The sequence below is a fragment of the Engraulis encrasicolus genome, chromosome 5, assembly GCF_034702125.1.
Source record: "Engraulis encrasicolus isolate BLACKSEA-1 chromosome 5, IST_EnEncr_1.0, whole genome shotgun sequence".
Classification (NCBI taxonomy): domain Eukaryota; kingdom Metazoa; phylum Chordata; class Actinopteri; order Clupeiformes; family Engraulidae; genus Engraulis; species Engraulis encrasicolus.
Window position 1 is genome coordinate 47,246,365 of NC_085861.1, and position 19,857 is coordinate 47,266,221.

The 19,857-nt window shown below is 46.9% G+C and overlaps 1 protein-coding gene across 5 annotated transcripts in view; it reads right to left on the minus strand.

The window, feature by feature from the left end:
* The window catches only part of slc4a7 (solute carrier family 4 member 7), a 79,856-nt gene that overhangs the window by 24,115 nt on the left and 35,884 nt on the right, over window positions 1-19,857 (minus strand). For all 5 annotated transcript variants that reach the window (XM_063199589.1, XM_063199591.1, XM_063199590.1 and 2 more), the window contains 6 exons: window positions 13,796-13,911; window positions 5,671-5,828; window positions 3,475-3,562; window positions 2,971-3,117; window positions 2,010-2,116; window positions 411-585 (listed from right to left, as the gene is read on the minus strand). In XM_063199589.1, coding sequence (XP_063055659.1) covers window positions 411-585; window positions 2,010-2,116; window positions 2,971-3,117; window positions 3,475-3,562; window positions 5,671-5,828; window positions 13,796-13,911 — 791 coding nt within the window. The remainder of the gene's footprint in view (window positions 1-410; window positions 586-2,009; window positions 2,117-2,970; window positions 3,118-3,474; window positions 3,563-5,670; window positions 5,829-13,795; window positions 13,912-19,857) is intronic.

Here is a 19,857-nt window from a genome sequence, read left to right on the forward strand (position 1 = left end):
CATTTCGCCACCCCTTTGCCACCCCAAGAATAAATGTCTGGAACCGCCCCTGCAGTGCCTGTGACTATGGCAGGTGTGTGCCTGCGTGTCTGTGTCTGTGTATATGCACAAGTTTGTATGCCGTTGAATGTGCACACAGCTTGTGCCTGTGTGCACACCCGTGTGTGTGTGTGTGTGTGTGTGTGTGTGTGTGTGTGTGTGTGTGTGTATGGGTGGGTCTGTGAGTGTGAGTGTATGTGTGTGCGTGAGTGTGTGTATGTGTGTATGTGTGTATGTGTGTCTACGTATGTGTGTGTATGTGTGGGTCTGTGAGTGTGAGTGTATGTGTGTGTCTGTGCATGTGTGTGTGTGCGTGTGTGTGAGTGTGAGTGTATGTGTGTGTCTGTGCATGTGTGTGTGTGTGCCCTTACGATGTTCCCCTTGGTGGCCTCTCCCAGTAGGCCCCCGAAGGTGATGACGGGGGACATGCAGGCGCAGTAGAGGAAGAGGATGGAGGCCAGGCACTGCAGGCTCAGCGCGTCCCTGATGTCACTCCAGTAGAACGGACACTTCCGCTTCACGTCCCACACCAGCCCTCCAAATATCCTGACGGAATAACAATCAACACACTTCAACTTTTCAACTTTATTGTCCCCAAAAGGGGCGATTAGGTGTGTATGTGTAGGACTTAAACTGTCTAGCTGAATTTGGTAAACACAATTCATACAAGACATGCGGCTCAATCAATGTGCTTTTGATGGTTTGATTAGGGGGAAAAAAGGAAGAGGGAGAGCGGGGAAGAGAAGGAGAGAGAGAGAAGGGACGAGGGGGAAAGAGGGAGGGGGGAGAATGAGAATGAGACAGAAAGAAAGAGTGTGAGACGCATAAACAAGGATGAGAAGGAAGAGAAAATGAAGACAGATGAGTGAAAGAGAATGGAGAGAGAGAGAGAGACAGACAGAGAGAGAGTGAGAAAGAAAGAGAGAGAGAAAGAGAGAGAGAGAGAGAGAGAGAGAGAGAGAGAGAGAGAGAGAGAGAGAGAGAGAGAGAGCGAGAGCGAGGTCACAGTGTATCCGTCAGCCCCATGAAGTGGGTCTGTTCCTTCTTCAGTAAATGAGCTTTCATGCCGTTCTCAAGGCCACATCAAAGAGCCCTGTTCAGGCTAAATACACCCTCTTTCATTTAACACACACCACGCATGCACAAGAACATGAAAGCTTTTCTAAAAAAAATTGCAGCATTATAGAAACCATTGACACCCAACCCCCTCCCCAAAATCTCTCTCTCTCTTAATAAAGAGCTCCTCAAAGCGGCTTCATCAAAAGAGACTTAGCAACGCGCGCGCGCACGCGCGCACACACACACACACGCTGGCGCATGCAGTCCACATGGATTCCATGAACAAGCATAAGGTCATATGAGTTCAGCTTTTGGACTGACATGACACAGGCTTGTTTACCTTCAAATTGACCCATTGTGTCCTGGAGACACATATACGGGTTTTTCAGGATTTTGAGATTTTAGCTGTTTTTTTTTACTATGTGGGTATGTTAGAGCTGAATGAACACATTACAATGCAAGGGGAGGGTCTTGGCTTTTAAATGTAACTCATTTCATGTTTGTATGTGCTTCGGAGGCTGAGATATTTAGGATTTAATAGGAAGAGGGCACCCTTTCCCAAAAAGGGCTTAGGACAAAATGGATTGAACAACAAATATAGCTTTCCTGTAATTGCAGTCCATAGGATCCAGTGCATGCTGGCCATTTTTTAATTCAGTCTATTACAACGTTTTATTTCGTCATAATAATTGTGTATGCTTGTTTGTATGCCTTAGTCTCTGTGCCTGTGTAAATGCATGTGCTTATGTGTGCAGCACCCGTGTGTTTCGGGTATTTACTTCATGTATGAGCTTGTATGGCGTATGTGGCAAACGTTTATCACCTTATAAAAGTGATTCCCAGAGAACAAATTTAAGTGTGTGTGTGTGTGTGTGCGTGTGTGTGTGTGTGTGTGTGATTTCGGTCCACACCTCCCCGTTCTCTGCAGCTCTGGTCCAGTCTGATGGCACTCCTCCTTCACGCCGGTGTCAGAGGTGGGAGTGGAGCCGTTGGGGACCTGGGCCATCTTCCTCTTCTCCTGCAGGGGGCAGTGGAGAGAGAGAGAGAGAGAGAGAGAGAGAGAGAGAGAGAGAGAGAGAGAGAGAGAGAGAGAGAGAGAGAGAGATGCAGACGGCTCAGGTGGATGACACACACACACACACACACACACACACACACACACACACACACACACACACACACACACACACACACACACACACACACACACACACACACACACACACACACACACACACACACACACACACAGACACAATGTGCAATCGCAGCATACAGTTACCATGTACCTAGTGAGGTGTGGATCATGTTTTTCTTTAGTTGCATGTACTTTAGTGTCAGGCTTTTCTCCCCTTACTGTTATAGATAGGGCAGTTTGAGAGAACTCGGGACAGAGATGGAAGTAAAGACATAGACAGGATATGAGTGGGGAAGAGAGACAGGGTGGGATCAGGATATGACCTTGGTCAAACCCTGAACTCAAGGTCACTGCATATCTGATATGGAGGCTTAAGCTGACCACACAATGGGGTGTTCCAACAATGTTGTACTGTTAATTGCACACACGCACATGCACGCACGCACGCAAACAGGCAGACAGACTGGCAGAGACATACACACGCACAATCACAGAACCACACATACACACAAACAATCACAGAACCACACATACACACAAACAATCACAGAACCACACACACAGGGACACACACACACACACACACACAAACACACACACACACACATCACAGAACCACACACACACACACACACACACACACACACACACACATCACAGAACCACACACACACACAAATCACAGAACCACACACGCACACACATATGTATATGTGTATACACACACACCCTACCTGAGAGGGGACACTCTTTGGCGGCTCGATGCGGATGGTGGGGTCCCACTCCCCGGGTGGCAGCACGGTCACCTGGTCCAGGAACTCGTCGATCCCCGACAGCAGATCGTTACGGTCTTTGGCCTTGTACGCCACGTCATGGAAGATCTGAACCCCATGTGAGGCACACAGAGAGGGAGGAGAATAGGATGTGTCATGAGTCAGCACGTCAGCACCCATGGCCGAAAAATAACAAGGTTACACTTTATTTGAATGGTTCACTATTACAGTGGATCTACCACATTAGGTACAGTGTACTAAACCAATGTAACAATATCTAATACCATGTAATAGTGTAACGCCATGTAGCAATTTTGTACTTACTGTACATCTAGGGTTAGGGTTGGTACATGGTATTACACTGTATGTATAACCATTGAAACTCATCAATTCCGTATGACATTTTGTTTCTCTCGGCTATCATGTCCATGTTGTTCCAAGTCCTGCTCTGTCAGACAGTCTTACCTCATCAGTCATGAGCGTGGCTATGGAGCGTCCGATCTCGTGGTACTGAGGGCCTTTGCCAAATGGACCGAGCAGCAGGAACAGGAACCTGCCCATAGAGCACATGCCAGACACATAAGTACACTACTCCCTACTGCCAGCAGGTCAGTTAGACCAGAGTCAACTAGAAATGCACTCAGAGAGTGCAGACCTTTGTACAGTATGTGTGTCTGTATGTGCACTGTATATGTGTGCAGTGTGTGTGTGTGTGTGTGTGTGTGTGTGTGTGTGTGTGTGTGTGTGTGTGTGTGCACTGGCGCCGACTATGGGGGGGCACGGACCTTTTTGCCCCCCCAATCATAAAGTTGGGGGGCAAAAACACCCCAATAATGACACGTTACAAATAGGCCTATGTCACTGATGTAAACCCACTATGAGAATGTGAAGTCTGTAGCCTATCCCCTTTCTCACTGTCTCATTAAAAAAACACACACACACAAACGGTGAATTCATGAACAAACTTGTGTTTGAACTGTCGGTACGCACGAGCGAGCACGCACAGGGAATAGACCTATATCTGCACCGTCGGTCATGGCCAATCGGCAGGAGCGCGCATAGCCTACTTGAGTGGCAGAACGCCATCCTCTTTGGGCAGAGAAAGGAGTGGGAATGTTGACCAACATGTTTATTATTTGAGAAGACTATAGCGTACATGGACAATGTTGTGCTATGTGTTTGCTTAATTATTGTATTCGCACTGTGTGCATTTAAGCCAGTCCTGAATGAGAGCAAAGGTGATTAGGCTTCGCGTTAAACTGCGGTGCAAGCATTGTTCTGGGCTTCGCTGCTGAAGTGCGAGATTAATTCATTCGAGGTTTCACGTTGCCAGTTGTCAACTTTGTTTGGTTTGTCGGCCACGTGAACATTTATTTTCTGGTGTCTATAAAAAGGCCTAACCATGTTGTATTTAACTCCATCTCAATAACGGCTGTATTTCACTCAGCCATGACAAGGAGGTAAGCGTGTTCTCACAACTAAACAAATAATATCCTAGCTTTGAATGACACGTAGCCTAATCTAAATATGATCAGACATGACCCGCCCCTGTTCAGTTTTCATTGCAATGGGCCTATTCCAATGGCTGATAATAAGTTATTGACAAGCTGAACCCCAGATTGCACGCTGTCTGATTTGCTGCGTAATAATTCCACCTGTTTGGTCGAATACAGATCTCCAGTGATAATAGTCCCGCGCACATCCACATCTGCGATTCTGATTGTGATTGCGCACCGTTCATATAATTTCTGGCGAAAATGATGGAGACTATACAGTTGCAAGATTGAGACAGGTTTGATACGCACTTAACATTATATAATTCCCAAAAATAATCCTTGCATGTTTGTTCTCTATGCACAACATGCTATCTGAAGTGGCCCATGCGCTTTCGCGTCTGTTAATCAAGTAGGATATGCATTCTGCCAATGTGGAAAAGGTGCCGCGCTCCTGCTCTTCGCAATCTGGTGCGTCACGGGAAGGCTGAGTTCAAGGTAGCCTAGGTAAGACCACTGGTGCATCTGGAAGATTATTCTCTGCTTTTATTTAGAGCAGTGTCAAACTAACGTTTTGAATTTACCACTTCTTCATCGGAGCCGAAGATGTAGCATCTCCTCGGCACTGCTCAACATAAAAGCAGAGAATAATCTTCCTCAGATGCTCCGGAGAACTTTCCTACTTTGAAATCCGCCAACGTGCTTGCACTGTATATCTAGTCCTAAACGTCTTTATGGTAACCAAGTAGCCTGGTCTTAATGTCTGTAGGCTATAGGCTATTCAGCAAATAACAGACCTGGCTAAATGCCGTGCAAATGCGCCACTGAAACACAAAAGTAACGTAAACGTTGACGTCACGCAATAGCCACGCAATAAAAAAAATTCTGCCCCCCCCAATGTTGACATGAAGACGGCGCCTATGTGTGTGTGTGTGTGTGTGTGTGTGTGTGTAGTGTGTGTGTGTGTGTGTATGTACAGTATGTGTGTGTGTGTGTGTGTATGTACAGTATGTGTGTGTGTGTGTGTATGTACAGTGTGTGTGTGTGTGTGTGTGTGTGTGTGTGTGTGTGTGTGTGTGTGTGTAGGTGCAGTGTGTGTGTGTGTGTGTGTGTGTGTGTGTGTGTGTGTGTGTTGTGTATATAGTGTGTGTGTGCGTGCGTGAGATACCTGGTGGGCACGGGCACCTCTGTGAGGCCGGTGAGCAGCACGGCGGGCGAGAGGCGTATGAAGGCGATGATGGGCCTCTCCAGGAAGTCCACCTCCCCCACCAGCACGTTGGACGCCTCCGCACCCGGCGGGATCTTCTTCATGAAGTGCATGTCCACCTGGAGGAGGACAGGGGTCAAGTCAAGTCAAGTCAAGTCAAGTCAAGTCAACTCAAGTCAATTTGTCCCCCCAAATGGAAGAAATTGAGTTGTAGAGCAGGTATTAAACACAACACATAGCAGATGATTACACCAGATAATACACAATATAAAGAGAGAGTTGAGAGCGGAAGGGGGAAATACTGTAGGTAGGTAGAGCTAGAGAGACAGAGAGAAAGAGAGAGCGAGAGAGAGAGAGAGAGAGAGAGAGAGAGAGAGAGAGAGAGAGAGAGAGAGAAATATATATATATATATATATATATATATATATATATATATATATATATATATATATATATATAGAGAGAGAGAGAGAGAGAGAGAGAGAGAGAGAGAGAGAGAGAGAGAGAGAGAGACAGAGACAGAGACAGAGACAGATACAGGGTCTGATTTGAGATTTAACGCTAATTTATTGTATCATTTTCACTGGTCCACAATGACGAGTTCCAGATGACTGAATAGAACCACATTCAAGACTCAGAAAAAGATGGAGAACAACAGTCAGCTAGAGAGAGTCAGAGAGCAACCAAGAGGTCCAGTCCAGTCAATTCAACTGAATACTCAAAAACGTACACTAGCCTCGTGGCAATGGTATGTTTGTCTTCTAAAGGAGAGGAGAATACTACTACAACAACCACTTTACAACAACAACAACAGCAACAATGGATCAGGCGCTGGAAGACTAGCGCTGGTAGTAGTAGAAAGAATTTATGAAGGAATGCAGTTAAGCATGACTGCTAGCCAGCAAGCTCTGGCATGCTCCTCCTCTCCAAACTGGCACTATTCCCAGTTCCCCCCAGGCTGGCACTCAGCCTAGTTGAGCTGGCCCTCGCCCTATTGGACTGGCACACTCAACAACAACGGGCATTTCCCCTCACTGAACTGGCGCCCGCACACCACCACCAACACCAAACTGGCACGAGGCCGGACGATAAGGCATCAGCCCCGGCTTTCTGGCTCTGGCTTTCAATGCCAACGTGAATGAGGATAGTGCAGAAGATATCTCTCTCTCCCTCTCCCTCTCCCTCTCTCTCTCTGCAAAGAGGCAGTCATGCATTACACCCTTTTCAGTTTTCACACAGATTGTGTGTGTGTGTGTGTGTGTGTGTGAGTACATTTCATTACAATAACAATAATACCTTCGTTTCATATAGCGCCTTTCGAAACACCCAAGGTCGCTTAACATAATATCAGTGTAAGTGTGTGTACCGGTAAGTATGTAGGTGTGCTTATGGACACTAGAAGCCAAAAGCTCCCAAAAAGAGACAGGGTTTTAAGGTGTTGTTTCAAGATGGCCAGTGAAGGGGAATTTTGAATGTGGTTGGGAAGGTTATTATGTGGGCTTTTGTTTGTGTACACCTGTACACAATCTCAAGGGGAAGGTGGTAAAGAAGATCAAGAATAAAATCGTCAGTAGAAATGTGTACTCCGAGAGCCTTGTTGTGATTTGCACACGGCCCACAAAAACGCAATTATTGTAACCACTGGCCACATCTCAGCCAGTATCTGTCGGAAGGGGGTTCCAATCCAGAGCAAACTCGCACGGTAGTACACCCCAAGATTGGACTGGAGGAACTTCAGAGCAATGATTGCACAACTACTGAGATAAACAACCTAAAAACCACAGAAGAAAGAAGAAAGGGGATAAGAGGGAGATGTGGGATGAGTTGTAGAGAAAGGCATGTGTGTGTGTGTGAGAGAGAGAGCGAGAGAGAGAGAGAGAGAGAGAGAGAGAGAGAGAGAGAGAGAGAGAGAGAGAGAGAGAGAGAGAGAGAGAGAGAGAGGGAGGGAGAGAGAGCGAGAGAGAGCGAGAGAGAGAGCGAGAGAGAGAGAGAGGCAAACAGGGAAAAAAGAGAGGGTTAGAGTAAGTGAGCAATAAAAGTGAATGCAAAAAGAAAGAAGCGAAAATTTGATGGGTAAAGAGACGCATGAAAAACAAAGCAGGTTAACATTATGAAGAAAGACAGTGTAAAAGTGATGAGGTAGCAGGTTCTTTTCTCAGTCCCACGACCGACTAGGCTGGTCGTCTGGATGATGGGAGTGGGGAGAGACTGCACTCAGGGTGGGAAGGGGAGGGGAAGGGAGGATTGAACCTACCGGAGCTATCTGAACCCAATGTACTCTCGCCTGCTCAAGCCGAGACCTAGGGCTCCTACTGTGTGCCACACACACACACACACACACACACACATACAGGGCTATGGCTTTCACACACACACACACACATACAGGGCTATGGCTTTCACATACACACACACACACACACACACAGGGCTATGGCTTTCACACACACACACACACACACACACACACACACACACACACACACACACACACACACACACACACACACACACACACACACACACACACACACACACACACACACACACACACACCTATGGCTTTCACACACACACACACACACACACACGGCTATGGCTTACACACACACACACACACACACACACACACACACACACACACACACAGGGCTATGGCTTTCACACACACACACACACGGCTATGGCTTTCACACACACACACACACGGCTATGGCTTACACACACACACACACACACACACACACACACACACACACACACACACACACACACACACACACACACACACACACACACACACACACACACACACACACACACACACACACGGCTATGGCTTTCACACATACACACACAACCTCTACCTGGGAATGTTTTCCTCTTGCTGAGTCCCGCTAGGTTCACCCAGACCTGCACCCACAGCCCGTGGGAACCCATGTGCCTCAACAGCGGAACATGCCACACACACACACACTCTCTCTCTCTCTCTCTCTCTCGCACACCCACACACACAATCTTCCAACCCTCCCGTGGGCCAATGAGTTTCAGAGTTGGTTACAATAACGATAACAAACTCGACACCTCTAGTTGAAACCTCTGAAAACCTCTAGCAGAAAGCTCCGACTCGACAGTGTTCTCTATGCGCTTCCCACACTGACTCTTGACAGGCTCCTGACAACACAGGTCATCCTGATTCACAAGGGGCGGGCGGCCTAAAATCTAGAGTTTCAAAATACAACCCTGTTCCAAATACCAAGTACACTCAACAAGAAAAGAAAAGCAAGAGATCGAGATAGAGAGAGGAAAATCAAACAATCAGATCACACACAGATAAGACATCTTCAGTTACAAAAACGTTCACAACACTCCAAGGGGTGGCTTTAAGGTGGATTTTTTAAAGGATTGTTCTCACAGGCATGAAGGTACTGAATTACAACACTGAGGGTTTTCCACAGCACTGCAGCCATGCAAACAGGACTCTGCCAAACAATTGACTCCGCGCACAGGATTGCCACCACAACACATGAAGTACTGTACCACTTGACACGTCACAACACAGGTGGACCGACGACCACACCAATTGGGCTGAACAGGGCTGCGTTTCTTGACAGCGTCGTTGCTAACTTAAGTTAGCAACTTACTTGGTTGCAAAGCAATTATCTATTGGCCACCTGCTAAGTTGCTAACTGGTTAGCAACAACGCTTTCGAGAAACGGGATCCTGGACAGCGGGAAGGTGACTTACGATGGGCCTTCTCGAGCCGCCCCCACCCAGGGCGCCACAACTACAGTAAAACGATGGGCGGCAGTCCTGGTAAAAAAGTGTTGAGTGGAGATGGGGAGGGGAAGGGAGGGGGGGACAGGGCCAGAACCACACAATATACAGTAAGAGGTATGGGTCATTGATGATCACTGATGGATTTTAGCAGACGTCAAGTGGCACAACCAGATCTATTGCCACTCTTGAATGAATGAATTAAATTCATAATTGGAAATAAATGTACAGTACAATCAAGGAATATGCTTTTTAGATAATCCAGCAAAAAAAATGTATACACACACACAATAGTTGTGGTTGTACCGGCAATGACCCACATTATAAAGAAAAGGCATGTCTGTACCATAGGCTACAGTGATCAGTAAATAATGTGACCCTTGAAAAATAAGTAACATTTTTAAAAGATGCTGTGGTGAATTTTTATCTTATATGATTCATATGCAGATTATTATATGTACATGTCTATGCAGGAATATTGAGATATGTGTATATGACTATATGTGTATATGTCTGTGACTGTATATATATCATTCCAGTGTGTCAGCATTGTAATCTGTATTGAGTGTCAGCTCAGCTGAGGTGTGAGTGAGCTAATTAACATCTGTAAAGGGCCTGGCAGGGCCAGGCTGTGTGAGCCCAGAGTATAAAAGATTCTGGGAGGACACAAGGCAGTGTGCATTCTACCTTGGAAGATCAGCGAGAATGGTGTTCTATCGCTGGGATGTTGCCCTGTTCCATATTTAAATGGAGCAGTATAATAAAGAATTCTGCAGAACCTCACCGGACCAAAAGTGCTTGTCTGACATTAGTAGAGAAGAAACCCACAATGCCCACAATACATACAGTACGTACCTGTACATACAGGCTCAGGAGGATTACCCAGCAATATCGACATACGATATCTACAGGGCAAAGTTGTGTGTGTGTGTGTGTGTGTGTGTGTGTGTGTGTGTGTGTGTGTGTGTGTGTGTGTGTGTGTGTGTGTGTGTGTGTGTGTGTGTGTGTGTGTGTGTGTGTGTGTGTGTGTGTGTGTGTGTGTGTGTTAGAATCAACCCACTAAGCCAACAGCAAAGCATTGTCTGACTGGAAATCATGAGCTGGCAATGAGTTGTGGTGCTGCTTTGCTTCAAATGAAAGTGTATGACTCCGCTGACCGATCACAAAAGTAAATGGGTTTGTGGGCACTGTATGTGTATGTACACTGAATAGACGTCCTTTACATACTTTTCATGTCTTCAGAGTAATAGCTCATTTCACAGATGAAAAGCTTAGTAACTGTACAGAAGTCTGTACAATTAAAATCTGTTAAACTCTAGCTTGAACTCTTTAAAACAATTTATTGAAAATGATCCATGGTCCATTACAGAAATGATGATCTAAATGCTTTTTCAATGTTTTATTTGAATAATTACTACAGCTTGTTTTCAGAGACGGATTGTGACTTCATGGGCCCTTGGGCCAGACAACAATAAAGGGCCACCTCATGGGTGTTGATAGTTCACAGAAAGATTCAGGATTTCAGGCCAGATGTTAGAGACCCTTACCATTTCTCAATGTCAAGTGTACAAGCCTTGGAAGAGTGTCAGCCTGATTAGTCACGCCCAGTGATTGGATACTCTGCAGAGCTCACCAAAGAGTATCTAATCCCTGGGTGTGATTACGAAGGCTGATACACTTTGAAGGACGCACACTAGACATTGGGAAACGGCCACTATGTTGTTGGGGAGTTCAGGGGTACTGTATGTCCCCCCGAGAAAAAAAAGGAAAATACAGTTGATAAAAGTGTAATTGTAATGCAACATGAAAAAAGGAAATAAAGAAGCTTGGCCTTCAGGGCCCCCTTGACTCTTGGGCCCCTGGGCCTGGGCCTGGTAGCCCAGTTCAGTAACCCATCCTTGCATATGTTAAATGAGGCCTACTGCCCCACATCTGACTTTGGACACCATGCTGTAGAGCTTTTAGAATTAGGCACCCTAACACCTTGTGAGCTTGACCATTTTAAACCAGACCTCTAAGCCCTCTGCAACTTGATTGCCACAAAGTCTAGCATTATACACCGTTTCCACGTCCTAAAATATTGTTTTCATTCAGTACGTGTGCTGCTGCCAGACAGACTGTTTGCAACCCACAGCTGACCGGCTTCTGACCGTCATTGACAACAATGTGAAAGAACCTGTGTGGTCTTACAGTAAATTGATAGGAAACTGCCAAAGATTCGGACAATGCAGTTTGAGAGTATGTGTGGGAAACGAAGTCACGGGAGACGGTCAAAGATGGGCATTAGAGGGTGTTTATGTGCAAGATATCCACAAGACCATAAAAATGTTACAGTGAGATTATGTGTGTGTGTGTGTGTGTGTGTGTGTGTGTGTGTGTGTGTGTGTGTGTGTGTGTGTGTGTGTGTCTGTCTGTTGTACTGTCTGAGAAGGTGTGGCAAGGCACACACACTTGGTCGTTAACGGCACAGCAAAGCTCTCCTTTCCATGCGCCTGCCTCTTCCTGAAGACCTGCATTTTTGTGGCCTTGTGGACAACCCTGATGGTGGACTGGGAAAGCCGCTAATGTCTTACTAGGTCTGGGAACTGGATTCCCACAACCTTAGATCACCCCTGTCAGGAGGACCACAATAGCCCTCTCAGATGTTCATACTACAGTATATAAGGGCCATGTAGCATGACAAATTAATCCTAAAATGGAGGATGACTGCAACAAAGCTGACGGAGGGAAAAACCGGTCAGTTGCTGTGGGCCCAGGGAGAGAGGGGGCCCCAAGATTGCCTGCTCATTACATTGTAAGCAATGGGTGAGAGGCCCTTTCAGATGACTGTGTCCTGGCCTGGGCATGGTCAAAGCTGTCAGTGGCCCAGGGTGATTGTAATGTCAACATGGTGTGGGAGAGATTGAGGGAAGCGTGGGGGTTATTTCGAAGTTCTTCTTCTCCTCTGCTCTTCCACAACAATGTGGAAAATGGTTTATTTCTGAGGCTTTTTAAGCAATCCTCAGAGGAACTTAAAGAACAGGAATTTCAAATGAGGCTGTGGTTGGGTAACTAGAGCACCAGAGAGGGAAACAAGATGGTGTGAGGAACTTCACTTTGGCTTTTTTTTTGCCGAAGAAAAACAGCGCAAAATAGCAATCTAAAAAGAATAACATTTATCGCCTGTTGTCATCCTCCAGGCATGCAAAGGCTCTCATTCGGTCAGAATTGCAGTCCCATCAGTCTTGAGGTGACTAGCTGATGTATCCTGAGGAGCGAGTTGATGACTCTACGGCCTGGACAGGCTTGTCCATAGAGATGACTGGGCATACGTAACATGCATATTCAACTATTGGGAGCCCTCCACCCAGACATCAGCCTGTGATTTTTCTAGTCTTTGAAAATATATATTTTTTGTGACTTTTGCCTTAAAGGCGCACTGTGTAGAATGGTGGCCAGAGTAGGTATTGCAGCTCTGCAGCACATTGAAACTGTGTTTCCTGAATTTCCCCCTGGGGATCAATCAAAGTTTCTCTACTCTACTATTGCCAAATTCAATCTTTAGAAAAGTACGTTTTGCAGCTAAAAATGTTTATTTCTAGACATTCAAAATGGCAGACATGAAGAAGTAACATTTATGAATGGGAAGCATGATTTCTGGAAATAAACTACTAAAAATATTACACAGTGGAGCTAAGAGAGACATGCAAGTAGTGCTGATGGAGAAATACAGTTGGGAAGGATCGGGTAATGACCCCAGGTTGGACTTAAGCTCAGGTTCCTGGTTTTTATGGAATAACGCCTTCGCCCACTGAGCCACGGTGTCCCAGTGCTTTCCAAATCACTAGCACCACCATCCTCAGTGGCTGGGACTTGGAGAGCGCAAATGTTTATTCACCCCCCACCACCACCACCACCACCACCACCTTCCTTTATGGGTTGAATACAAGGGTATGGTGTTGACATCAGGGATGGAAAATAAAGCTAACCAGACAGGTGGGAGGAGAGGAGAGGACGAGAGTGTTGACAGTGTCAAATGACAGTGTAGAAATACTGTGGAAATGTTTGTCTCTGTGCGCCTCTTTGGAACACTGGATAATGATGGTAAACTGGACAAACATAGTCTCCCATCCAGAGAAAAACAAAAACAAAACAAAGACCAAAAAAGTTGTTGGAGCCATAAAGCAGAGGGAGAGAGAGAGAGAGAGAGAGAGAGAGAGAGAGAGAGAGAGAGAGAGAGAGAGAGAGAGAGAGAGAGAGAGAGAGAGAGAGAGAGAGAGAGAGAGAGAGAGAGAGAGAGAGAGAGAGAGAGAGATTGCTGTGCTGTACCTTGCTGAAGTCGACAGTGCTGTTCTCCCGGCTACCGTTGGCCCCATTGAGGCGCCCCTCACTGGCCTTACTGTTGTCCAGGCTCCCCGGAGCAGACTGAGGGGATGACAGGAGGCCTGAGAGAGAGAGAGAGAGAGAGAGAGAGAGAGAGAGAGAGAGAGAGAGAGAGAGAGAGAGAGAGAGAGATGGGGTAAGGGGCGGTAGGGGTGGGTGGAGGATGGAAAAGACCAATCAGTGATAAGAAGTAAAATCAGCAACAAGTAAGTCACGCTGAGCTTTCATTCGCTCGCTCGCTCTCTCTCTCTCTCTCTCTATCCGTTTCTTTTCTCCCTTTTTCCCACCCCCACCCCCACCCCACCCCAACACACATGTTCCGTGCAGTGTGCGCCAAAGCATGTGTGAGCACCACATGACTGAGTGTGCATGCCTCCGAGGCTCTGTGGGACATGCAGGGTAGCAGGGGGTTGAGCACAGCGCCCCAGCCTCCGCATTGTCCAATGGGGAAAAGCATGCCGCAACACCCTTTACCGGCAAACGCTTGCAGTCTGTGCACGCACGCACACGCACACGCGCACGCACACACACACGCACACAGGACGTGTTTTCCATTGTGGTTGACCACTGCTTCCTTCACCTTCCTCCTCCTCCTCCAGGCCAGTAGCTGGTACAGGCAGGGTTAGAAGAGGGGCATGGGAGATGGGGACTAGAGGCACAACACGCGCACACGCGCACACACACACACGCACGCACACGCACACGCACAGGCACACACACACACACACGCACATGTGCAGGCAGGCACACACCACAAACATAAACACAGCCAGCCAGAGATCAACCTTCTTGGTGTCATTGGGTTTGGGTTGCCTTAGCAATTCTGAACATTGTGAACTCGCCTCCAAGAGACAGCAAATAGCTTGGCACTCACGTGCACGCAGATGCACGCGTGTACAAACACATACAGTATACGTAAATACACGCACACAAGCGCACATACACACACACACAGACACAAATACACAGACCAGTGAACTTTGGAGAACAGCAAGTCACGCCTGGACTCGTTTATGAGGAGTTAGGCTGAGCCGAGAAGGATGTTACAAAGAGTATAATATCTACAAGCCGTGAAACCAATTGCCTTTGGAGATTTATTTAAGCTAGTAGCAGTTTTAAATGGTAAGAAGGGGCTGTAGTGTCTCTGTGTCATTCAATTATAGACTGACAAAAAGGGATACAAATGCCAAAAGCCAGATAGAGAGGTCCTGCAGGCCACCTTTGTAAGTACGAAGAAGAAGGCCCTACCGTGGCGCTAACGGTAGGGCACTCGTCTATCATGTGGCCGACCCAGGTTCGATTCTGACCCGGGCCCTTTGCCAGCCCTTCCCCGTCTCTTTCTCCCAACTCACTTCCTATCTGTTCTCCACTATCCTGTCTGCAAATAACCAATAAAGGCTTGAAAAGCCCCCAAAATATATATATTAAAAAGTATGAAGAAGAAAGCTGCTGCACACTCTCAGAGATACACCAGGTTCATTTCAGGTGATAACTCTTCGGCCGCTCTGGCTTTCCTCAGATCACATTGAATTTTAGAGAGCCTAAAAATAGGAAAATAGGGAGTCTGGTCAGTCATCCCAGAGCCTGATGGGATTCATTAGCACCAGCAGCACAGGTCTGGGCTCGTCTGGGAGGAGTGAAGGGCAGTGTTGCCAGATTGGCCGGATTCCCGCCCAATTGCGCTGCTTAGGAAGGTTGTCTGCAGGTAAAAATGATCAAAAACAAGCATTGGGCTGATTTTCCCCGGCCATAGAAGTCAATGCATTTTGGTTCAAATTTAGTGGGATAAAACTGCCGGTCAAGGCGTTTTTTGAGCATTTTATTTGGACCATATATGATCAGACACATCTGGCAACCCTGGTGAAGGGGAGCAGAGGGGTATATAAAAAGAGCTCCATGTGCTGATGATACACAGGGCCGCTGCACTGACAGCTTTGGTCGGGCATAGGGGGGAAAAAAAGTATCTGAAAGCTGCCCCAACCCAATATATACAATGTAATGACAACCCCATTCTCGCTCACTCTCACTCGGTAACTCCACTCCACTCCACTCCACTCCCCTCCCCTCTCCCTGGGCCCAGGACAACTGACCCCTTTGCCCCCCAACGCCGCCTTCCCTGCCGATGGCCGTTAGGCGTAAATAAACCCTGCTAATAAGTTCATCCTCTTTCACACTCTCTCACTCCCTCACACTCTCAATCTCTCACACCCTCTCTCTCCCTCACTTTTGCTTTCACTCTCAGCTCTCATCCATACTCACTCCCTCTCCCTCTGTTTCGGCGCATGAGATCTTGAGATGCTGGGGGTTGGTGGGCAATAGCACACAATCAGCAGACATGTTTTCTTTTATCTTCCTCTGCCTAATTTTCCTTCTTTAAACATTTCTGACTACAGCCTCTCTCTCTCTCTCTCTGCGCATGAATAAGTGAGAAGGCGGCAAGGTGTGTGTGTGTTTATCGCAGAGATTTCCGATGAGGAAAGTTGAAATGATGAGGGAATAGGTGTGGTTAGTGGTGATCTAGGAAGTCTGTACACGTGTGTGTGTGTGTGTGTGTGTGTGTGTGTGTGTGTGTGTGTGTGTGTGTGTGTGTGTGTGTGTGTGCCTTTGTGAAGATATTGCCCTGCTGAGGAGGGTGAAACGGGAAAAGGGCTGGCTGTGTGTGTGTAGGTGCATGTGTGTATGTTTATGTGTGTGTGTGTGTGTGTGTGTGTGTGTGTGTGTGTACCAGTGATGCGCGGGTCGACGAAAAAACAAGACACACCCGACCGCTTTTTTCCCTAGTCCGCCCGCTTGCCCTGCCCGCAAGAAATATTCATGAAAAATATTGACCCGGCCCGCTTCCCGACCCGCCTTTGAAAATAGTAGCCGTGCGTCTTTATGAACACCCTAGCGTCATTGGCAAAGCACAATCACGTCAATAAAGGTCTTAAAAAGGGAATTTGCGTCAAGAACAAGACAACTGTGCATTTCAACAGGACATGTTGGATTTTTGAACTGAGGCCATGCAATGAGGACTGCCGACTGTCACCTGTTTATTTCGGTAACATCGTCGTTTGGATACATGGAGAAAATTAATCTGTAGGTTGGTGAGCAGACGGAGCCAGCCGTCAAGTGGATTGCCTCGTAGTCATGGTACGACACAGGAAATGAAAACAAACTCTGTAAGCAACACATGAGTGCGAAACCATTACAATTGTATAAGAAAATATGTAGGCTATATCCATCACTGCACTGTTTAGAGAGCACCCTCTGTGTTCTTCAAAATGCACTCAATGGTTGCACCTGCTGCACCAGTTGCGCAAGATATTCGGCCGACGCAGGAGCCTCATTAAGTCTCCTGCAGAGCGCGTGGCACCATCGTAGTTATTCAGCCATATAAACTTTGATCTATTTTGCAAAAAATGTCCCTGTCTGCTAAAGTAAACTATAGCCTATTGGCTATCCTATAGCCTACTTTAAAATTCGGCATCATTTCAAAGGTCCTGACCGACCGCACCCGACCCGAATTTCATTAAAAATAATATTTCATAACCCGTGCCTGCGGTCGACCGCAGTTAATTGCAAGCGCCCGCTGCTTTCGGGTCAGCCCGCGCATCACTGGTGTGTACATGTATATAGGTGTGTGTGTGGTCTCATCAAGAGGTGGCAGGGGGGCACATCTTCCGGAGCTCATTGTTATTCCAGCTAATTATGCCGAGGCACACACAGACTCCTCTTCATCACAAGAAGCCTCTGAAGAGACAAGCTGTAACTAGGACACACACACAAACAAGACCATGAGGAGCACACACACACAGGCAAGCACACGCACACACACACACACACACACACACACTTATTTGGCCCCAAGAAGCAAGCATTAAAAGGTACAAGATCCACACACACACACACACACACACACACGCACACACACACACATGCGTACGTATCGTGCTGCATAAGTGAGGGGCAGTAATTGGAGATCCACAAGTGTGGCTTGATGACCACATGGATGATCGGGAATAAAAATGACTTAGTTACACTCGTGCCCCCGCTTTACGCACAAAGGCACTTGCCTACTCACACACACACACACACACACACACACAGACACAGACACAGACACACACAGACACAGACACAGACACAGACACACACACACACACGACTTAAATACACTCGTGTACGCAGGCACTTGAAGGCACGAGCATACACACGCACTTTCAAAACTGTGCTGTGCAGAAGTACCATGACATCACAGCGCACTTCGCCTCCCTGCGTCTCACCTTACAGTGTCGCAGGGTCGCAATACGAGCCTGACTCTCTCTCCCTCGATGACACACGGACACACACGGACACACACAGACACACACGGACACACACAGACACACACAGACACACACAGACACACACAGACACACACAGACACACACAGACACACACAGACACACACGGACACACACGGACACACACGGACACACACAGACACACACAGACACACACAGACACACACACACACACACACACACAAACCATTTATTAACGCCAATGGTGAGGTGTCAAGTGCTGGAACGTGGTGCCAAACACGCCTGCTTGATTTAGCATGTCGCAATGACTGTGCCATGCGTGTGTGCATCGCAGCGTGAGTAGAGACATGTTGCACACTGCAAGCAAATGTATACTTTAGTTTATGTGTGTATACAAAAACACACAAGCATCCACCCACACACACACACACACTCTCACAAACACATCAGAATCCTGTAAAGGTATACTTCCCATTCCAGATGATGTGACGCCACATCTAAGTCGTCGTGTTCCACTGACTTTAAAGGTCAGCGGCTCTAGTTCAGTTGCTTGCTGCCCTACGCTAGGGGTCTCTGAGATAACTCAACATGTCATCTGTGAAACCTTCTTCATAAATCTGCGTCTTTACAAGGTGGTCTTATAGTGTGTATAGTGTTACTGCTACTGCAGCAAAGTAAGCAAGCACACACACACATACACAAACTCACACTTGAATTACCGTCTTTGTGACCTTCCATTGACTCCCACGCATATTACTAGCATTCAAAAGTAATGAATGCTAAACTGTGCCCTGACCAAAACAATCCCTAACCCTAAACGGTCAGTGAACAAATGTTTTTGCAATATAGTTTTTTTCATCAACAAGAAAACAACAAAATAACAACCAAAATGTCCTCACAACCACAAATGTCCTCACAGCAATGGTGAAATGTCAGGTTTTGGGCCTCACAACAGTGTTATGACAAGTACACAGACACCACACATGTGCGCTGCGCACACACGCACAACCCATACCCACACACGTGCACACGCACGTGCACATGCACACGTACCCTGTCTGACCACAGCACCTTCAAAATAAAGACTTCTTTCACACCTTCTTCCCTCTCCTACTTTTTAAAGTGCACCTTGTTTCTAGCCTGGCATGCCAGACCAAAGCATGAACATAACGTAGTCTGGGATTGGTCAGTTCAGGTAGCTGAGGGCTATGGGAGGGAACAAACCAAATCATGATTGGTGAGCCCGGACTGGTGCCTGCTGTGACTGTCTTACAAGGACTAGGGCTAGACCAATGTCAGATTACAAATATTCTTGGCCGCCAGGCAGGTTATTTAAGTTTACTAGGCGACCTTCAGTCCTTACAACCTTTCAAGCCCCCACCCACCCATCCCATCAGCATGACCTCATACAAGACACAACAGTGGAAGTTTTGGGAGAGAGAGAGAGAGAGAGAGAGAGAGAGAGAGAGAGAGAGAGAGAGAGAGATAGACAGATAGATAGATATACCTGTAGAGAGAGAGACAATCTTAGCAAGTGCTTGCTTTCATAAAGCAGCATGTCTGACGGTGAAATAGCTGTGACATGACTGCTTTCATGGTTCCTTCCTGACTCACAAACATCTGCAGACACACACACGTATGCTGCACACTCGCTCGCACACACGCACGCACAACATACACACAGGTGCACAGAGGCACACAAATGAAAACCTCGCTGGCAAT